At 40.5% G+C, this 17,470-nt stretch overlaps 1 protein-coding gene across 2 annotated transcripts in view; it reads left to right on the top strand.

Moving 5' to 3' along the window:
* Positions 1-17,470, top strand: part of LOC138285083 (contactin-associated protein-like 5) — a 1,227,365-nt gene that overhangs the window by 222,467 nt on the left and 987,428 nt on the right. For both annotated transcript variants that reach the window (XM_069224601.1, XM_069224602.1), the window contains exon 2: positions 14,936-15,046. In XM_069224601.1, coding sequence (XP_069080702.1) covers positions 14,936-15,046 — 111 coding nt within the window. The remainder of the gene's footprint in view (positions 1-14,935; positions 15,047-17,470) is intronic.

Raw genomic sequence — 17,470 nt, 5'->3', positions numbered from 1 at the left:
GTAGAGAATCCTCTAAACAGGGAAGCCCAAGTCCATAATGGCAAATCAAATTTGCCATACCCTGAGCAACCTGCAATAGCCTCTAGAGGAGCAGGTTTTCAACTACTTGTAAACTGTGCACATTTGCATAACCCTATATGGCTGCCCCATATGAACCTGCTGAAATGCATTTTGTTTTATACAAATATATCAACTCCTTAACAAGTGTTTGCCCTAAGTTCTGGGCAAATCTAAAAATTACTTCAATATTACTTTTAAAACAGTAAGTCTGAACTGTTCATAGGTACTTCCAAGCCAATGAGAAGCTAAAAGGAATTCCCAGGTAATAAAAATGTTGCACCTTTTCTAAAACTGTACTACCCATCTTAAAAGTTTTGGACTTTGTATTGCGAGGCCCACATGTCATAACAAAAGATTTACTATCATTTAATTTAAGGTCCAACCTTGACATATAATCCGTAAAACCATCTACTAAAATTTGCAGACCATTTGTGGTATGAGCAACTATCATGGCATCGTCCGTAAAACAATAAAATCGGAATTTGGTGGGTCCCCACGCAAGAAAAATCTTTCCCAATGTGAATCAGATGACTAGTGACTCCATTTATATATAGGAGAAATAAAAATGGTGCAAGAATGCATCGATGTTGGACACCACTTGAAACCTTTATACATGGAATCAACTCGCCCTGAGGACCAAAATGTACTTTCAACAAGAAGTCCTGGTGTAGGCGCTTTCATAGCGCTAACAGTTCTGGCTCAATGCCCATCCTTTCCATCAGGACCAAAGTTTTTGATGATTTACTAGGTCACACGCAGTAGGTAGATCAATATAGGTCATGTGAAGTGATCCCTGCTAAAACATGCTTCCCCAGTAGTAAATTTGAATGTAAACACTGATCAATTGTGCTAACCCCTGGTCTGAAACCAAATTGGACACTTCATAAAGGAGTTAGTTAGTGAAAATGATCTATGACATGTTGAGGAAGATCTATCACCCTTTTTGTAAATAGGGACCACTATTGCAAGTTTCCAAGATGCAGGTATAAATTTGTTCGCCAAGTACTTAAAAACATTTGTTAATAATCGAGCACATAGATCTACAGTTGACTTAAAAACATCCACAGTGAGCCCATCCGGAGAGAAAAAGCTCCAAAAAAGTGACTAAGTCCGAAGGTGAAATTTTGACTGAAGGCTCCTGCTCAGTGTAGCCAAGCAGGGCTCCATTGCTGTAGGCCTCAAACTTTTACTTTGCACCGGTCAAGTGTGACCCGATGTCCCCAGTTGGCACTTTTGTTTTTTAGGCACTAGAAAGCTTTTTTTTTACATTTAATCTTTAAAAATTCATATCTCTGGTTCTCTACATTATATTGTTGTTGTTTTGGTGTCATTTTAAAGATAGAAATAGTTTATACATTGGTGTTGGATTTTAAATATGTGTTGTGTGTTACTTATTTACTGTTTGTTGATATTATATGCTTACACAAACTGTCTCCGAAGTTAAGCCTAAACTGCTCATTGCCCAAGCTACCGAGGGTTGAGCAAGGATTAATTTACTGAGACCTTGACTGTACCTATTGGGGGTTGGTGGCCAGTTGCTAAGTGTAGGTACCTACCTGCCCTTACCAATAATCCACTTTCCAACAGTGTGTGTGTTTTTGTCTATTTGTGTCTATTTGTATGTATAGCACTGGTATCCAACTAGTTATCCCTAAATACATTTATCGGGTGGCTGTAAGACACCCCCAATTCTAAGTCCCTGCCTCCCACATTAATTAGTTAGCTATCTAGGCCAGTACTAGGAAGGCTGGGTGGATCTAGGAGCGTGCCCACAACCTACATGAAAGAAGGAGTTGAATCTGCCAGGGCCAGAAGAGACCGTGAGTCTGTATGTGTGGTGGTGTTGTGTTTTTTATTTCCTCTACCCATAACTCTCCCCTGTGGTCTACACTCCTACTGCCTGTGCTGTGACCTGCCACAGAGTCTTATTAATAGACAGAGATTGGAGACTGATGTCAAGAGGAACTATGAGTCAACAGAAGTGAATTACTGTGGAAATATATGTTATCTTCCAAGTAAGGGGAGGGAGAGCAGTGTGCCCATATAGAGGTTTTTGGTGTATATTGCAATGGTGAAACCACAGCCTGCGTGCAGTCAGGCTGGCAATGTTGGAGCAGAGGCAGTCATAAGGGTGCCTTGACTGTCTATACACCAGCCCTTTCAATAACAAACAAAGAGAAGTCCTGATAAAATACTGTATTTGCCTAGGCTCACACAATTTGGTCCAACAGGGTTGCTGGGATTCATCACAAATAAAGAGACTTAAATATTGAAAACAGCGTATTTCTATAACATGCAGATGCATGTCACTATAGCTTAACCAATTATATTTCCACATTAAGGATGTAACAAAAGCAGTTACCAGGCAGTTAGGTATCCCAGGCAGTGGGGGCAGGTCTAGGGGAGAAGATGTGGTGTTACAACCAGAGCTGCCCATTTTGGAACTGGAGAACTAAGGGGTATATTTTCAAAGAACTGGCGCAGCGTGGTGCTTCGCCAAAATTGGCAGCGCCCAGCTGCATCAGTTCTGAAATGCATGGATGCGTCATATTGACAAAAATACGGCGCATGCCTGTCTTTCCCCCGCGCCAGCACTAAATTAGCTGCTTACTACCAATGCAGCTACCTTTGCGTCATGGTGCTTGGATGGCTGCGTTGCAGGGGAAATTGTTTTTGTGCAGGAAGGAACACCTTGCTGCACAATAACAATTTGAAATGGCAATGTGCTCTTTCTATGTGTGCTGCTAGAAGGAGCAAAAAACGGGGAGAAATGAAAGCATTTCTCCTTGTTGCGCCATGTGGTGGTGTGGGATTTTAGCACTGCCACAGATTTACAATTTCTTGTAAATCTGGGGCAGCATCAAAATGCAATAGGGTGTTGCTGTGGAATTCCCACAGCAACACACATTGCAGTCCCCTTGTATACAAAGTGCTGCATGTGAAGGTGCCGTATTTACAAGGTGGCGTTAAGCCACACAAAGTGGCTTACCACCACCTTGTAAATACAGCGCAGTGCACAGTGCCACTAGACCACAACAGTTCCATTAAAAGCCTAGTTGACCCACTGTTTCATCCACACCATGCAGGTAGTTGGACTGTCAGAGGCAGAGTAAGTCATAAGGGTGCCTGAAATTTGACTGACTGTACTACATTCCTGTTGGCCTCACCTATGCAATAACAAAAAGGAGGTCTGATGAAATACACTATTTGCCTAGAATCACACAAACAGAAGTGCTGGGATTGAACTAAAAAACAGTATATTTCATGTAAATTCAGATGTGTGTCACCTTAGTACATTGGATTACATATTGAAATTAGTCTTTATTAAACATGTTAGTTTTAAAAGGTGAATTTAGAAACATTCCTGCCATGCCATGATGACAATTCTATGAGCAAACCAAAAGGCATGTGCCAGCTTCCTTCCACATTAGGGAAGCTGCAACATGTGAGAGTAGTAATCAGGGAATTAGGTAGCCAAGACACTAAGATCACATCTAGGGGAGAGGATGTGACATTACCAGAGCTGGTGAGTTTGGAACTGAAGAACCATGTTCTGAAACTCAACATCAGCTCAACAACCTCTGATTCTGGGAAAATTCTCAGTGTCTACAAAATAAATGTAACCTTTTGTAATATGACGGGTGATCATGAAAAGTGCCTCAGTACCTTTGGATTGAGTTTGTGCTACATAAACATGTTCAAAGACAAAATGTAGGAGCATTACCAGTGCCTCTCCATCCCCACCTCTCTTTCTCTGTTTGAGCTTGCCCTCTTTGCTCACACATTTTATACTTAGATTGAAAATTTACACTGACCACCTTCAAAATCCATCAGTGGCCCCTAGTACTTAGTATTTCCATGCATCATGCATACTAGGTAATGGCTAGGGTGGAAGCGTTTTCACTAATTTAAAACTTAATATTAACCTGTACAAGATGTTTTATAGGCCTCAATAAAACACTGCATTTAAGCATGGCTTTGCATTTGAAGCTTTCACAGAGATGTGTACTTTCTTTCCTCTGCCTTTCGTTTTTGTTAGTTCTGGCCTGAGAACAGGAGTAATCTCATTGTGAAATGTACCGTACTTATGTTGACTTGTTTAGTTGTGTAGAGGACAGTGCTGGGAGAAAGAATGGAATAACAGCTATGTTACAGATTATAGTAGATTGTATCTTATGTTTAGGACGTAAAAGTTTGCTAAGTTGCCCTGCGAAGACTTTGCACATAATTGGTTCAAACAAGAAGTTATCATTGCGAATCATTTAAAAAAGTAGGATTTTTACTGATACGAGTTGATGTATAAACATGTGTTCCCAGACAAGAGAAAGAGAGCTCAGTCTCTTCCTCTCAGAGGCTTTTTCTTTCTACACTGCTAGAAAGCACTTCGACTCAGATACATTCTGACTCAGACTCTTTGATGATGCATCTCAGATTCATTCTGGGAGCTACTTAAATTTTGCTTTGAATTGATGCTGTTTGAGTCTTCACTGAGGTTTTAAACCTCTATTTATGGGAAGTTCTGTTGCAGCTTTTATGCTTTCACCTCTCAAGGCCAGAGCTCCTTCTGGAGTTTTATTGATACTTTCCTGCACTCTAAATTAGCTTAAAATAGGGATAGATTCTATGTAACGTGATTTATGCTCTGTTCTCTAATTGTATTGAGAATCTAATGAATTGCTAATAAAGAATTCAATAACTAAGAGATGTATAAGCGTAAACTGCAATCTATAAATTAAAAATGTTTAAGATGATAATTTGTTGATCGCAGTTTCTTGTGAATCATACTTACCCAAAAGGTCCTGCCTCTTGGGCTCAGTGAAGTGTGGGGACTTCATACTTCTAATGAATTTAAATAGAAAACTAATGGTTGAAGTTCTTAGTAGTCTCCAGGGCTGGTAAGGAAAACTCATCCGCCATATCACTAGAAAAGAAACTTAGAATTTTGCTGATGTCCCAAGCTCTTAACTTGGAGAAGAATTATTCCACACCAACATTCTGGATCTGATGTTAGTGCTTTCTTGAGGTACACAAGCACACTATGGGGGTTATTCTAACTTTGGAGGAGTGTTAATCCGTCCCAAAAGTGACGGTAAAGTGACGGATATACCACCAGCCGTATTACGAGTTCCATAGGATATAATGGACTCGTAATACGGCTGGTGGTAAATCCGTCACTTTTCCGTCACTTTTGGGACGGATTAACACCTCCTCCAAAGTTAGAATAACCCCCTATGTTTTTATACAGGTATTATAACAGGGTCAGTCACTCGTTGTGACTTCTACTTTCAATGTGAACGCCATATCTGTTCATGATGCTGTTAATGCCACAAAAGATAAAATGGGTTTTGCTATTATTTGGAAAATGTGCTTAGTGAGAAAAAATATCATAAAATCAATTGTTTGCACAATTGCATGAAACTTTAGAGGGCATTGAAATCTAGTGATTCCATATTATCTACTCTGTGTTAAATATATTGCTGCACATGCTGCACTGTGACTGCTATTACTCCTGCATGTGCCCCATACTGACTGCCTTCAGTCCTTTTGCACAGTTCTCACATAAAGCATAATATACAGATACACTATATTGTGCAGCCTGTTAGTGCAGAATTTAAATTCAAAGAATTAAAGGAATATATGATTTGACACAAGAATAGCATTTCTATAGCACTAACTGTACCTTCCTAATATTTCTCCACATCAAAAGTTGAAATTATACATTTGTTGTTACATTCAGCCATGCAAACCAGCATGAATCACTCGAATGTATCTCCATCACAGACTTGTTCACCCACTTCTGATGAACCATTGACAAAGTAGGATAAATTGAAAGAGGTTTTTTATTGTATCTCCATATCTGAATAAGATAAATTAACTCTAGAAAGGGGGAAAACAACTATTTTCTACTGTTTATGTCCAGGTGGCCTGAAATGTATTATCACATTGAAAAATAGCCCAGATTACCAGGTCAGGGTAATGTTACCAACGCTCTGGGAAAACTCTGATTCATACTTCTTGCACATGGTATTGTTACAGTTATTCACATAAAAAAGGTATGGACAAAGGCATAGAAGAAAATGTACCTATGTACCTGCTCTGAGGAAATCAGCTATAATATGTTGTTTTGGCATTGTTGGACCTGACCCTCTCTGTAGGGCCATCCCCAAACATTTTGCCTTAACCCTCCACTTTTTGCTGAATTCATTTCTGCTGGCCTTAGGACTTGGTTCAAATTACTACTGCTAACCAGTGCTTAAGTATTTGTGTTCTCTCCTTAAAACATGGTCGAATTAGCTTACACCCATTCGGCTTATCTAATATACTTATATGTCCACAGTAATATGGTACACCATGGAGCCACGGCCTGTAAATTAATTTCTTTTAGTAGGCCTCCATCATTGGTTGTGCCACCCACTTAAGTAGCATTTTAAACATGTCTCCAGGCTGCCATTACACCCTACATGTGCAGTTTTAAACTGTCATGTCGACCTGTCAAAACAAACCATCTGCCAAGCACAAAACTTAAATTTTTATTTTATGTCACCCCTATGGAAGGCACTGAGGACAGGGTGCAATGTATTTAAAAGCTAGGACATGTACGTTTAAGTTTTACATGGCCTGGTAGTGAAAAACTCAAATTTGTTTTTTAGTACTGCAAGTACTGCAAGGCCGCCCTCTTCTATACACTAACATTAGAGTTACCTTATTACATCGTATAAGTGTAAATTCCAAACGGGCATTGGTTATCAGTTCATGTTATGGTGAAGTCGGATTTTAAATTACAGTTTTGAAAACACCACTTTTAGAAAGTTAGCATTTTTCTGTCTTCGACATTTGGGCCCTCATTATGAATAGGGCAGTAATGAATGCACCGCTGGCTGTGCCAGTAATTACCGCCGACGGCATGGTGGAGCAGACCCCCATATAAAGCTAACAGTAGTGAACTGGCTGCTAGGCCTGAATCGATCGCCGGACTGACAGTAGCCACTTTCGACCCAGAGGTGGAGCCTAGACCGCTGGTGGGATTATGATCCCATTTCCACCAGGGATTTCCTGGCGGTAAACCCCGCCAGGAAATCCCTGGCAGAAAGCATACTGGTGACAAGAATATTCATTGACACGCTAGGCCCCCCACTGCCACAACCCCTAAATACCCCCCAAGCCCCTGGACATCCCCCCTACCCCTCGAACCCTGAAATCCTCCACCCTACCCCTCCTCCCCCAATCAACCTGTAAGCCTTCCCCAAACCCCCCTCACCATCCCCACCCCCCACCTCCATTCAGGCCCCCAACCCAGAACCCCCAATCCCCAAATATACATGCACACATACAAAGACAAACACACACATTCATTCATGCAGACACACATCCCCCTTCTCAAACACACATGCATACCCCAATGCATGCACTCACTCACTCAACAAACACCCCCTCCCCCTTCCATCTCGGGCTGCACTTACATGTTCCATGGTGCTGCTCCAGGAGGGAACGGGCTCCTGGGATGCTGCTCAGCCGGAATCGGCGCATCTCCATACACCGCCACGGTTATGACTGCATCATTATAGACGTGGCGGTGTCTGGACTGATGTAGCGGTGAGGCTGGAGCAGCATCCACCACCTGCCAGCATGGCGCATGCCGGCCCTCACTGCCATCAATAGCGGTGAGGCTCCAGGTGTCATAATATGACGGGATGCCTGCTGCCGCCACTGGCATTCTTCCATCGATCGTCAGCCCGCCATGTTCTAGATGAGGGCCTTAGTGCCTGTAGCCTGTCTCTGGTCACATGACTAGGTGTAGCTGATAGTTGGGCTTTGTGTATTCCACCTCGACAGACACACAGGGCTTGGTTGTGCCTGAATTGTCCATCACTGGCAGGATGGGAGGGAGGAGCTGCCTCCACCCAAAGGGCTGCATAAACTCAGTAGTTAGTCTCAAGCCAGGGCAGGGAAGTAGGATGCCTGGGGACATAAAAAGGAAACCTCTGGAAGCTTCTCCCTACTTCATATCAATAACAAGGTATAAATACTGGACCTCAGACCCCAATTCTTCAATACACTTTTGGACCTGTGGATACTCTGACAGGGAGAAGTGCTGTTGTGCTGCTGAAGGACTGCCACTCTGCTGGACTACTCCCTTGTTGTGCTGTTACTTTGCTGTGCTGACCTGTTGCCAGCTGGCCTCATGCTTGGGGGAGAAGGCCTGGAACTACATCTCTTGAACCCAGAACACCAGAGTGGCTCTAATGGCTAGTTTGCTGGCCTACAGACTTGAGCCCCAGGTACAGAAGACTTTAACAACATTACTCCAGGACTCTGTCAACTGTAAGTCTACCCTGCCAAGTGGTGGCACCCAAGTCCTGGACCATTGGAAGTGGGCCTAAGGTGCTTACCAGACTCTGTGGATCTAGTGGAATCGACGCATCTCCTCTGCATCACTGCTGGTGCGTGAATTAGACCTGTTGGAAGGACCCGTTTTGCATTGCAGCTCTTTGAAACTGCCACATGGCCCCACTGCATGATATCCTTGGCGCAAGTCCTTGCATTTTTCATTGGAGCAGCCTCAACAACAATGTCGGGCTCCACGTCACAGCCTCACAGCTCCATGAAACCAATGCATCCTGATTGCACACTGCATCCTCGACGTAGGATTTTGCATCGCAAACTCAATCAATGGGATACTCGTCAATGAAGCAACAGGACTTAACACCACAACCTCGCTGCATCTCAGAACCGATGCATTGCTTTGACAGCGCAACACATCTTTAACATGGATCTTCGCAACACTCCGCAAACCTAGGTTCAAGGTACTTTGTCCAGCGGGCCTAACTGGACCCCTCTGGCTGCTCACACTCCATCATGGTTGGCCTGAACGTTTGCTATTTTAACTAAAATCTTTAAAATTGAATAGCTCTAGTTCTACTTATTGAATGTTTGTGTTTTTTTTCTTGGTTTATTTATTAAAACATACTCTATTTTTCAAATTCTGTTGTGTGCTCCTTTTGTGTGTCTTTTCACTGTGTTACTGTTTGAAGTGTTGCACAAATACTTTACACATTGCCTCTGAGTTAAGCTTGACTGCTCTGTGCCATCCTATCCAATGGTTGAGAACAGGTTCATTTAGGCTTTTCTTGTGACTGAACCCTGAAAAGAGTAGTGGTTGCTGCCTGAGAAGGGTTCCAACCCGCTCAACCAGTAACCCAATTTCTTACAGGCACATTACATGACACATTTCTAAGATGCCAGATAGTCATGCACACAGCCACCCACAAAGTTCAAGACATTTTGATGGTCTAGACATTCTGGAAATAGCAGACCTTATGGGAAGATGTGCCAATGCTGTTTTAGTGGAAGAAAAAAAGAAAGTTGTGCCTAAGATTTAAAAACAACTACAATTTTAAAAATTCAGATCAACCTTATAAGAAAAATACAATATTCCTATTAGAAACAATTTACACAATGTGTCCAATGATCTACATGGTCAATGCTATAGATGTCAAAATTGTGATCCTCAAGCACATGAGAAGAAATACCATGCTTGCAACGAAACGTGCACCAGTACTGATATTGTGGGTCATTAAAGTATGCCACATGAGGAAAGACTGAATGTGCAATTAGTGACAGAACATGAAACAGATAATTGTGATGTAGAAGAGGGAAATTATCTGATGTTTGTGTTTTGAGTATAGCACCAGAGGAATTGGAAGCAAGTTCCAAGGAAAACACAGAAGTGTTGGAGGTAAATTACAATGAAGTTTTGACACCCCCAGGAGAAAACCTTTCAGTACGATCACAATAGGGGCAGTGGAAATATTTCTCATTGCCGACTCAGGGTCATGATGCATAATAGTGAACAAAGGCATTTGGAAAATACATTCACCTCAAGTTTTGGGAAAGAATAAAAAACGAATGCGATTTTTCTTTGGAGAAGCAAGAGAAACGAAAGGTTGATTTTTTAATTTGAAACCAGAAAGGCAGAATTCAAATTATATTATCAGAAAAAGACTCCCAGCTTTAAGCTGGATGCCTCAAGGAGAGTAATTTTTGATTCTAGATCCTAGTTGCCTGGAATCTGACTTGTTGGTCCATGAGAGTGACAAGATAGGACAACAGATATGGAACTCTTAACCAAGAGGGTTTTCTGCTAATACTGGTAAATGTATTGAGTTTCAACACACAAGCATACTAATATGTGAAGCTACCCCATGTATACATAAAGGTAAGAATGTTTCAATTAGTCTAAGGGACAAAGTATCTTTAGAGCTGGAAAAACTGTAGTCTGATGGCGTAATAAAACTGGTTGAGCCATCAGATTGTGTCCTCTCCCAGTAGTTGCTACTGTGTACATGGTAAACTGAGACTGTGCCAACCATAGGGATGTAGACAAGAAAAGTTTTGTGAATACGCTTCCATTACCTATGATGATTGAATTGATGTCCTCTACCAAGGGGACTAAGTAGTTTACATCAATTAACCTTAATGCTGCTTACCATCAAGTAGCCCTACATTCTGACAGCAAAAATACTTGAGACTTTTGTCACTCTTTGGGTGTTTACAATTAACAACTGTACCATTTGGGCTAGCATCAGTGGCAGCTATGTTTCAAAGGTTGATGTTCAAAATGTTATGTTTTGTCAAGACAGTATCCTTGTGGTGAGAGTCAAAATCGAAGCACAACCCTGTGTTCAAACAAGTTTTACACATTTTAGGAACAAAAATGTCTCACTGCTGAAACTGGGGCCTTGATTACAGACATATTTTAAAACAGACACTGCCAAATAAGGCACTGCCATTGTACCCTCCCAGATCTTTTGGCTAGTACAGATTTTCAAAATAAACATTATTAAATTGTACTAAAAATGGTGCATGGAATTCACCAATACTCCTCAAGTGATTACTGGTTCAACCATTGAGTCAAGAGCTTTAGAAGGCTTGCATTCATTAATGCTACTGTAAGCCATATTTACAAGAAAGTGGCACACAGTACTGATGCTCCACTTTTCTTGCGGCCCCCTTGCGTACTAACACCACCACGGTAGTGCCGTATTCACAATACAGCACATCATGGCGCATGTTAAGGGCCATAGTGTCATTTTTTTTATGCTATTGTAATGCTATACTGGAATAGTGTAAAAAAAATGAAGCTAATCCAGTATAGTGTTAAGAGGCCCATTGAAATCAAAGTGAGCCTCATTTTAACACCTGCTTTAATCAGGCGTTAAAAATGACGCTAGAAAAGGTGCAATGCAATCTTGTAGATCTTGCGCCATATTTAGCAACCCTCTGATGAGGGAACGCCCCCTCTGCATGCACGCACGATGTTGCGCAAAGGGTTTACAAGGTGGGGAAAACCTAGTTTGCACCATCTTGTAAATATGGAGTTATGGTAGCGGCCCGTTAGCGTCACATTTGTGGCAATAAATTTGCGGCAAATGTGGGGGCTAAGGGGCGCAAGGGCCTTGTAAATCTGGCCCTATGTGTAGCCGATGCTGAAAACACAAAACATTGCTATGGCCATAAAACAACTTAAGTGAGGTCATTTGAGAGTCATCCTTGCAAATGTCAGGAACATATGCAAACTATTATGAGTCAAGCCTTCCATTCTCAAAGTGAATCTCAAAATCTAAGATAGTACCCTTTTCTTTGACATGTCTCCAGGTAGATTTTTACTGGAATCCTTCGGGGGTAAACAAAATACAGTCCGTACACTAAACATGCTTCAGACCATTGCTTCTTCCCTGCAATTCAAGCCCTCAAGAAAGACTTTTGCTTTTTTTTTTCTCCAGTGACACTATTACATCTGGTCTCAGCAAATGCCATGTTTTGAAATTTGGAGGATGGATTTGTTTTTTTTTAAATCAATGAGATTCTTTGGACAACTTTTGCCTTTTCTAAATGTTCAGAAACCCATTCAGACATGGCATGATGTAAGCTGCATTTGTTCACTTTTTAGGCTTATCAGCAGATGAGAACTGTATTTTTTCTCCTTTTTCAAGTGCAGATCATGTTTTGGCAAAACTCTTGATATTCTGATGGTGCGTTGCTGACTTTTTTTCCAGAGATTCGATTAGCATTTCCAGTCTAACCATTATCACCTGAGTCATGAAAGAACTCTAACCTAATTTAGGGCAACATTTCCAAAGAGAAAATAAGGGCTCTAGTCATGTATCTATTTTATTCCAGTCATCTATTTAGCATTATCATTTCACAGTCACTAACTTTATTTCACTGATTAACGCCTAAAGGCAGTTGAAACCTAAGATGCTGCATGACTATAGGTTATGTTTGATCATTGCTTTTCCACATGAAGCAAGTGTCTCTTGAGTTATTTCGTAATGAGATATATTACCCAATAAAATACATTTTCTCCTCACTTTCTTACCTTACTGATCCTTTCTGCAGTGCAAATTTTGCCAAACTGGGTTCAATGTTTCTGATTCCACTCATTAATTGATCCCATAATATTAATATAATGCTTGATCAAACTTATATTCTTGATCAATAAAGCCTTCAAGAAAAAAACTGGTTTGTATACTTTCTCATGCCTTTCAAGTATATGCATGTCTTGGGTCATCCCTGTTAGGACAAGATTTTTAAAAGCATTATTATCTCTTGACCAACCTTGGACTTCTGACTTCTGATATTTCAGCTAAATGCAGTCACAACTCTGTCTCTGACACAGAACTGGACCAATCTTGTCAAACTCTGGGAAGAGTTGTTAGCATTTTTAGATAAAAAAAACATTGCATTTGAATAATACTAGACTCTTCTACCACATCTCATTCTATTGATTGCTCCCTGCTCATAAATCACATGTCAACTTATGCCAAAAAAGGTGGGCCTATTCTCAAAAGCTTCACCCACTTTTTAAGCTATCCAGCATAAAAGGTCAAACCTGGAACTTTTTTCTGGAAAAGGGTACACTTTGCCTGTTGGGAGCTTCAAAGTTCAACAGTCTCTCTGAGTCTATTCAACATTCATATGGCTTAATTGTCCGCTAAACACAAACTGCACTACAATGGACTTCACATGTACACTGATAACTCTCTGATGTATCTGAAGGAACTTAATAATCTCAACCTCAGCAGGAGTCTGGATTCTGCCTGGAGAGGTTAGAGTACTACTCTAATCAGAATCAGATGTCTTGCTGATGGCCTGCTCACAACTACTTTCTGACTTAGTTGACCAACGTCTCTGGGATAATTGCCTCAGCCATCTGATGAACTTTGAACTCTTACCTTCAATTCCAGATTTTCATAAATTCTGTAAATTAGCAACATGGTAAAAAAATATAGTTTTTCACTTGTTTCTACTTAGGATCATCATACCTTGCTTACTGTGTAACAATGCATCACATTGCTTTTCATTGCTGCAGTTGTGAGACTGGATGATTGTTACATATATATACACTGGTCTACCTATGAAAGCATCAGCTAATTGAAAGTGGTTCTAATCCCAACTACCTTACTGTTACTTAACACTCAAAAAACTGAGAACATCGATCCTAAAGTTCACACTGTCATTGGTCCTTAGAAAAAGGGTAGACACAATTCAAAGATACATTATCGAAAAGCTCTAAAAAGAAGAGCTGTAATCTACCTAAACAGGATAATTCAACATTCCTACTGATCACACATCAAATGTTGGCCCATCTTGCTTTTAGTTCATGCAGTTCACTAATTATGAGCAGCAAAGGCGACTAGCTCTCCATTGCCAATCATCCTTTTGCTGGAGTGCTCATCTCTCCAGATCAAACTTGAGCAACACTCCCTGGAAATCAGAAAAGGCCTGAAAATCTAGCTATTCTTAAATGCTCTCACCATCAGTACAAACTCTATTACCCATTTATTATGGCTTCTCCCTCACCAGTCAACAGTAATATTTGTTCCGACTGCAGTCCCCAAGTACTATGAAATAATATAAATCCACTTTTGGCATAACCAAAGCAAGATAGAACAATTTTTCAGTAACATATTAAGTAGATGCAGGGCTATGCTGATATTCCTTTGTCCATCTATCCAAAGATCTGATTCAATTAGGTGTAGACATATGTGCCTACTCTTGATTTAGTCCAAGATTTCCATGCATACATCATCCCCAAATATAGAAAAGAGCTTAATGAATAATGCCGAGTGTTCTTGAAAGTTGTCTTCAAAGCACAGACAGCTAGCTCTCTCTAAGTCTGATTTATAACTAACCATTATATTATATCCCCAGGAATCCCCCTTAATACATTATGGAGTGTCAATGTAAATACTTTACGCCCCCATCTCAACCACCCCTCTCTCCTTCTCTACCACAAACATTAAGAGACAAATAAATGGTGTTAATAGGACAACTATGAATGCGTAGTGTTTGAGGATATCTAAAAGTTAAGGCTCAATCACAAAAATCAAGGTGTCACATGTTAAGGACAACAGGACTTCCAGTAGTTTGACAATTTTGAAAGAGTTGTGGGTTCTCGATTTACGTGAGACTTCTGGATTGCCAACATAATTGTATATACCAAGCAATAGTTCTAATTTGGTTAAAGAATTTTGACGTTGATCATGATTTCTGTATTTGTATATAAAGGTTCATAATTGTTGCTCAAATTCATAAATTATGTCACATGATACATCAGGCATTATTTTGATGAGAGAGAGAGAGAGAGAGAGAGAGAGAGAGAATGAGAGAGAGGAGGATATGCACAGGGGAAACAAATAAACTGAGAATAACAGAATGCTTTTCCAAATATCTCCAAACCACCAGGTTACTAGAGGAACAAACCAAGCAAATATAATCAAGCGCGTCATGTCTGTTACTGTTATAAGTTGAACAAAGAAGTAACAAAATATATTTTTCTGATAGCAGGTTTTTGTTTTCTTCTTCTCCTTAGATAATTGTAATGAACCTCTTGCCGCCTCCTTGCCACCAACTGCTTTTGACAGCTCTTCAAAGTTTTTTGGCTTTCTCAACCCAAGCTCTGCAAAACTCAACAGAAGAGAAGGTAGGTTACTAGTTTGAAATCGCTGTCATTTTTCTTTGGAGTTTTGATAAACATTTTATCTATTTAGGATTGAATCCTTGCCTAAGGGAAAATAAATTCTTACCTACTACTTCGAGGGTGGCAGAGTTTAGAAAATAACCTCTGATTTTGCATAACTATTGACTTAAGACAACTGATACTCTACAGATATTGATAAGTACAAGTCAAACTCATGTAAGTGAAAAGAAACAGGGGTTAAATTCACACTTACGTACTAGGACACTTCTATCCTTTATATAGGCACTGTTGTTTCATTTATGTTGTTCCTAGTTTTGCTGTATATGCATTTTAGTTATAGCTCCGTGCACATTCTTTTAGCAAACTAGGCCTGCAGCTGTGCACTTTAGCCTAGATATATTTTATTCAGCTTTGTTTATTATTTAAGCAATAGCCACATTTGCAGTATAGTTTTATTTTTCTCTATCTATCTATTCTTTGCCTATGCCAGCACTGCGTTCTTAAACAGAACATTTCTTTCACTCTGTCCTTTTCTCAGGGCTGCAGCAAGATAGGTTGCTGGTAAAAGTGGTAGCGCTTTGTCTCTGGTATTCATAGAAAACATACACATCCTTACGTAGGCACATTTTCTCAGAACTTCAACTGTTTTATTATAAAAACACTTCTCTGTCCCATACACGTTAGAGGGAGATTCCAGCCAGATGACCACAACTGTATGCTGATTGCTGAATGCTTCTTTAAAGCTGCTTCTGCAGACATTAGGCCTCTTGCTCAGGTATGAGGGATGATGTCTTCCCAGGGGAACCTGAAGGGCAGAACAAGAGCTTAAGTGTGCTCTAATATAGCCTAGGTAGGAATTATTTTAATGACTCTAGTGACAAAATGGTAGTGTTATTTTTATGCTTCAGTCTCCTTATTACAATTCTAATCCTGTAATGCTTAATTGTCCTGGTTATTGCAGTACATGCTTTATTATCTAAGATGCAGTTGCTTCATTAAAACATTTTTGAAAAATATACTACCTCTGCTTGTCCTTGTATATGTGAGACTAATGTAACTGAGAGAAATGGATGCGATCTGAGTGACCACGATTTCCCTGAGGAGTCAATTGTGTCATGCGCTTGGCTGCACAATCATCCCTGCTCTTGGGTAGAGATGAGGCCCTGCTAGTTAACCGGAGCAAAACCCGGATTAGGCCGACAGGTGTCACCTGTGGTGTGTTAGACTCAGTCCCCCACACTGCAGGTGATTCTGCCACTCAAATCTAGTAGTCTCATTAGAATAATGAGAGCCTACGCGACAGTTTCTTTTAATCAAATGTTTATTTCATCAAATAATATGTAATTAACTATAAAGATACTGTCAGCAATCTATATACATGACATTATCAAAGACCAGTAAATAATGCAAAATATGACATACCTGTTTGCTTTCCATAGATTTACACCTCTGCAATGTGAAATTGTAAAAACTCTAAAATACAGCACTAAAGGAAAAAATTGGATTCATGTCATTTTTTATGTGGTATGGGTGTGTGAACTGTTTTTACATCAATGCCGAAATTCAAATGACATTATTATATAGGTGCATAAGGGCATATTTATCAAAGAGTTGCATTGCTCTTGCGCCAAGCAACGGGGCACAAGAACGGCACCACTCTTAAGTTAGATTTATCAAGCCAGGTAAGGCCAACTCGCTTGACCTCATCTGGCTTGATACATCTAGAGCAACGCAACACAGAGCAAAGCGCTGCCTTGCATTACTCTGTCCTGGGAAGGCGTTCCATGGGTGGAGTGTGGGTGGAGTGTAGGTGTTCCCAGACACTCACCCAAGAATTTTGGCATGCTCCTAGATTTACCATGTATGGTATGCCTGGGAATGCATCAAATTCCTGCACCTCCCAGGTGAGACCATTCTCCTTGTAACTTCCTCTTTCTATGTGTTCTGCTTCCAGCAGCACACATAGAAAGAGGAAAATGCCTCTCAGGATTGTTTTTGTGTGGGATGGTTCTTCTTACTGCCAAAAACAATCGAGTCTGCTATGCATGCACCCTTGCACCATAATGCAAGGGTGTCCGCATTAGCACTATGTAGCACATTGTGCAGAATCACAGGGAAAAGACAGAAATGTATTTTTTGGTCTTAAGTATGGAGCATTCCTGTCCTTTCCCTGTCACACAGTGTAGCAGGGGGACTTGCTGTGCTGCACTGTGCTGCATCACTTTTTGCTAAATATGTCACATAGTATTTTATTATTTGTCATGTATCCAAACATGAGGTCTGCTTCCCACTTTAATTTCTATGAACTTGAAATAGTGCTGGAAGTCAAACCCCCTTTAGTTGAAGACATAGCCCTACACCTTGCATAAGCAAAAGGTTCCACCTCTGGCCGGAAGGACTAAAGCTGCTATCATTGAAGGAAGATCC

This window comes from Pleurodeles waltl, chromosome 3_1 (genome assembly GCF_031143425.1).
Source record: "Pleurodeles waltl isolate 20211129_DDA chromosome 3_1, aPleWal1.hap1.20221129, whole genome shotgun sequence".
NCBI classification, from domain to species: Eukaryota; Metazoa; Chordata; class Amphibia; order Caudata; family Salamandridae; genus Pleurodeles; species Pleurodeles waltl.
Note: the sequence above shows the minus strand (reverse complement) of the source record. Positions and strands in the feature narration are given on the sequence as shown.